At 44.7% G+C, this 5316-nt stretch overlaps 1 protein-coding gene across 1 annotated transcript; it reads right to left on the bottom strand.

The window, feature by feature from the left end:
- Window positions 1-3586: 3586 nt before the first annotated feature.
- LOC133011134 (C2 calcium-dependent domain-containing protein 4C) lies at window positions 3587-4846 on the bottom strand. The gene has a single exon (XM_061078838.1). It carries the CDS (start codon window positions 4844-4846, stop codon window positions 3587-3589), a length of 1260 nt encoding a protein of 419 aa, XP_060934821.1.
- Between the last annotated feature and the right edge of the window lie 470 nt (window positions 4847-5316).

Here is a 5316-nt window from a genome sequence, read left to right as displayed (position 1 = left end):
TTATCAAACATTATCCAGTATGTTTCTGTTAGGAATAAGCCTCCAGCTCAGCTCAACATCGACCACAAGAACAACAGAAGGTTCACAAATCCATTTAATAAATCCTCGGTTTATAGCAGCAAAAAGAAGACGCATCTTTGTGCTGATATATTAATCACAAGTAAAATGTCCATTCCACATTATTATTTTTAGTGTCTGCGCTTTTATGTCAGAGCAGTCATGGAACATTATGGCAAAATAATTTCAAAAGTATTTTTAAACAATGGAGGCTTGTAGCAAAAGAAAAAAGAACGCAAAAACGTTTAAAAGGAAAAAGTAGATCAATTGTTTCCTCTCCTGTCAAGTTTAAGTATTATATTTTGACATTTTTCTTTAAGCTATGATAGATATTCTTCAGATATGTATATTGATAAGGTTGTTCTGCTCAAATATTTTTTTACTTATTTTATTCTGCCCTCTATTTCAATGTATATCAAAAAAGAAGCCACATAAAAAAAGTCAAAGCAATTAGTTGTAAAAACAAAACTCAAGAACATGTTACCCATATTCTCAGTGTTTCATTATTTTATCCTCACCTAGAGTCAGAGAACAATGCGACCCACCACAGCACAATAAGAACCCACTGAAATTTAGTACTGACACTACTGAGGCCATGCGAGAATAAAGCAAAGGTTTGATAACAAGAGCGGTGAATATAGTTCAGGAAGTACAAAATACAATAACTGTAAACGTGCAGGCACTGTATGTTTGCAACAGGGATTCCAACGAGTTTCATACGAAGCCGAGCAACAGTGTCAATGTATAGAAATGGTACAATAGAGCGTATCAACAGCAGTGCTACAAGTTTTCACAGACACTTTGTGAGAGTCAAGCCTCCCAGGATTTAAACTGAAGCTTTGGGCCAGTGTGTGGGAATCCTCAGTCTGATGTCTCGGATTCCTTCTCTCTCTTCTGCCGAGCTGTAATCACTTGCAATCATGCAAACAAATCCTGAAAGCTCTTTATTTCAGTCAGCCTGTGCTTTTGATTTCTCGACAGCCGCTCCTGCCGTCGACTTCAAACTCTGCAGGCGTCTCTCTGAGAACCCTGGGAAGTGGAGTCTCAGCTGTGAAGTGGACCAACAGGCTGATTTTGAATTGGCATAAACACAATGCTAGTTTCTTCTGACTCCTCAGGAGGACTACTTGTTTTTTCTGTGTGTCTTTCTTGACGTTTCTGCTCGGTCCAGTCGGCTTCATTAGAGTTGAAACACACATGATTCAAAAGCTTCTCCTCAGCACTTCTAACTCACTTTAGTGCATGATTGGCACTTCACCGACGATAGAAGAAACCAGCACGTATGTAGTTATATACAGTACAAATCCAACACACGTTTACAGTTTTACAAAATACGACATAGAAAATTAACAACTTTGGACAAAATGTCATGCTAAACACACACTATACCTCTTTATCACTCACTCGCACACACATACATATACGGTAAGGCTTTAGGGTTTCATAAACTTTGAGCACGTCATGCAAACACCAGTGTGTTATTGACATGTTCATGTGCCATGCAACTGGTGCTTTGCACTACAGTGCGCTATTCTTCTCTTATGAGACATTTATTACATGTGCATGCACACAAGTACTGTATCTGTCCAATGCCAACACTGTGACTAAGGCAAGAGCCTGTTTGCATAAAATGTGACATGAATGACGTATTTAATTTAATTACACATTAAAAAGTGGGACCAATTGTGTGTTTGTCCAATTGCAATCAGAATGAACCAAAAGCAGTAAAGCACAAAGTCACAGCCACAGAGTTGAGATAATAGTGTAATAGAATTATGGAAAGAAGAATTTTGCATGATAAATTGAAGCAAAAGGGAAATTTAAACATGTGCCTGTGTTACTGTCTGCTCTATTCCTGGTGTTGAGAATCTGCGACAGCACTAAGGTGATGTGGACCGGTCTGGATGCAGAGTGGAGATGTTGGTGCACACATTTGGTGAAAGTCTGGTGTGTAGCAAGATGCACAACAGTCCTTCATAACGTCCAAGAAAGTTCACCAATGATACATATACATTGTCGATTAAATGAAGGAACTTGATTTACCGTGCGAACACCTTCGCTCCTTTCTCCACATTCATTGACTCAGTGGCTCCATGTAGTCACTACATGTAGTTAAGACATAACTGGTGGCTGTTTAACATGAGACAGTCCTTGCATCCCATCCGACATCATAAGTCAATATTTCTACCCGTTTCCAAGATTGAGGGACAATCTCTTTCAGACCACTATAAGTTTGACATTCTCTCTATAGCCCTGTCAGGAGATAAGTAGTTTACTATATTAGATAGAAATGTTCCGATAGCATCAGGGAGGCCGCAGACACTGTTGAAAGTGCCGTTCGGGTATAACTATAAAGTATATTCACCAAGATACAATTGCGATGTTCTTTACCTGGAAATCACTTCTTCTTCACCACTCCCAAAACAGCAGTTGTGCTGTACTGTCCCTTGCACGTATTTTGACTCCAGGTTCAACCAATACACTGATACAATCATCACTTCCACAAAAGGTAATGTGCATACAGCCTTTAAAATATGTTATATAAGTTGTTTTCTCTCTTAATGCCTTGGTATCGGATCAATACACAAAATCCACAATACACAAAGGAAAAAATGATATTGCAGCATTTCTAATTTTACTAATTAATTCTAATTAGCTCCACAAGTTGGTCATCTTGAGAAACCTTCCCAAGTAATATTCCCTCCAAAATACAATGAAAATCCATCCATGCATTGTTAAGTTACTTTGTCCACACACACACACAGGGATGAAAACAATACTCGCAATGCTGGCATGTAGGGAAATAATCACATTATGCAATTTTCAGTTTGCATTTTCAATTGGACTCTAATTAAATTTTGGGGGCGTGTGAATTAGATTATCGTGACTGCGCTGCTCCCCCTCCCCTGCAGGAGGTGGACCATGGTAACTGGGATCAAAGGATCATTTGCACATCAGGATGGAGTACCACTTCAAAGCTCACGCTGATTCACAATGGCATCTTTGTGCTGAACACATGTAGACTCCATTTGTGCTGTGCCGCTGTGGATTTATGCCAAGTTACAGTTATAAAACCACGCCACGCATCGAGAGCACAGTGCACGAGAGGACACTGACACAGGCGGATGCACAGGTGTTGTCCCACCTTTGAATCAGAGCTGGCAGTGGAAGTTGGCTGGGAGATATGTCCGGAAAAAACTACTTTCATCTGTCAAATTCATCTGTCGCTGTCGAGCCCAGATGATTTAATGAGCTTTCATGTTTGAAAGAAGGAGCCGGGCGAAAATCCACCTCGATAAATCCTTCATGCGGACCGCTGTTATCAAGAGACTCCAATTTCTTTAGATCTCAGAGCCTCTCTTCTAACAATCTCTATCCTCTTCTTTTTTCCTCTCCCTTTGTGTCCAGTGATTTAATCGATCCGAATAAAAAGAGCAGATTGTAAAGTAACCAGTGCGAAAATCGAATTTAAGTTTCAGCCAGCATCCTTGGTGTGTGCCTCCTCCTCCGACCTCCAGCTCCTGCAGCTCTAAAGTCCTGACAGCAGCTTCGTTAGCGCCACCTCTCGCTCCCCCAGCAGCGTGTCCCTCTTGAGGCTGGTGCCTTTGTTCACCACCTTGAATTTCACCGACAGGTTCTTCACCTGGACCGAGCTGATGGAGTCGAAGAAGAAGTCCTCGTTGAACACCGGGTTGCGGCTGTTCTTGATGATGTTGCTCCTCTGCTTCTGCAGCTTGCCCGGGTTCAGGTAGACAGACACGCAGCAGTTGATGCTCTTGATGTCAAAGTGCTTGTCGTAAAGACTCCCCGTCGCCAGGATGCGGATCAGCAGGCGCGACGTGCTGGAGTCGTAGTTGGCCATGATCCTCACCGTGCCGCCTTTGTGCAGGTTGATGGTGTGCTCCTGTTGGAGGCTGTGGTCGGATGCTCCGGCGCCGCCGTGCAAGGAAGGGACGTGGAGCCGCCGCTGGATGTTGGGGCTGGGCTCGGCCGAGCTGCACTCGTCGGTGGAGAGGGAGCTGTGGCGAGCGAACGTCCGCTTGGCCTTGACGACCTTGGCCTGCGTCTCGTGCGTGAAGATCTTGAGCAGAGACGCGGAGCGGGAGAGCAGAGGAGAGCTGAAGGGTGAGGACTCGGCCGAGGAGCAGGTGTCACTCTCCCCACCGCTGAAGTAACGATACGGATTCATGTGAGAGGTGTTGAAGTCGGCTGGATTCAGGTGGTTCCCTGAGTCACTGCTTTTCCCCGGGGTCTTCCTCTGGATGTTCGGGGAGGTGATGGGACTGGTGAGCTCACAGTGAAACAGAGACTCTTTTCGGCGGGTGTGGGGGCTTTCCTTCAAGGTGGCGAAGCCGTACGATGTATGGGTCTTGGGAACGTAAGGCAGGGACATAGCTGTCTGTGACTGGGGGTCTGCATTGGTGTCCCCAGCCACAACGTCATCAGCGCTCTCTATCTGGATGATGTGGCGGTTTGCTGATCTCAGCAAGTTCTTGGTGTCTCCTGCGATCTTGGCCACCAGACGAGGACTCCTCGGGCTGCTGATCTTCCTGCCGCTGCCGATAGTGTGCTCTGAAGTGGACGGCTGCAGCCCCTCCTTGGTTTTCAAGTGAGGGAGCTCGGGCTCCGGGGGGCAGCTGATCAGCTTCGGGGGAATGAAGAAGTCTGGGATCTTGTCTGGAGTGAGGACGTTGCTGTAAGCCGGGGCCATGCCTTTCTTGTCCCCGTTGTCTCCCTGCCGCAGCATGCCGGTCTCCACCGACCCGCGGATCTTATCCAGAACCCACATGGTCCCACCAGACAGTGGGATGTGGCGCCGTGTGAGGCCAGTCAAGTGCGTCTGCAATTAATAACACACAGGGGGGGGGGAGATGTGAATGATCAGAGGAGGGAGCAGAGGGATAAAAATAACAGCCAGGTGTCGTAGCTCTGATGTGTGAACACAATCTGAGATTAAAGCCTAAAGTATTTAAGTTTAAAATGAACAAACAAGGAAATATTACAAACCCAGGATATTGAACTTGAGCTTAAATAATGGAGGTAATAACTTCAGATGCTGGAGAGTAAAATCTCTCACATTCAGGTTTTAAACTGCAGCGGCTCCTGCAGGGACTGAAGTTAATTCAATAGGCTCATAACATTTTAGGAGCAAGAGTCGTTAAACTGACAAATGATTTAAAATATTAACCAGAACTCAACAACAAAAGAAAGTGAGTCTGCAGATTGATTGGCAGAGTAAATAAAGAGTCAGTAGGAATC

This window comes from Limanda limanda, chromosome 9 (genome assembly GCF_963576545.1).
Source record: "Limanda limanda chromosome 9, fLimLim1.1, whole genome shotgun sequence".
NCBI classification, from domain to species: domain Eukaryota; kingdom Metazoa; phylum Chordata; class Actinopteri; order Pleuronectiformes; family Pleuronectidae; genus Limanda; species Limanda limanda.
Note: the sequence above shows the minus strand (reverse complement) of the source record. Positions and strands in the feature narration are given on the sequence as shown.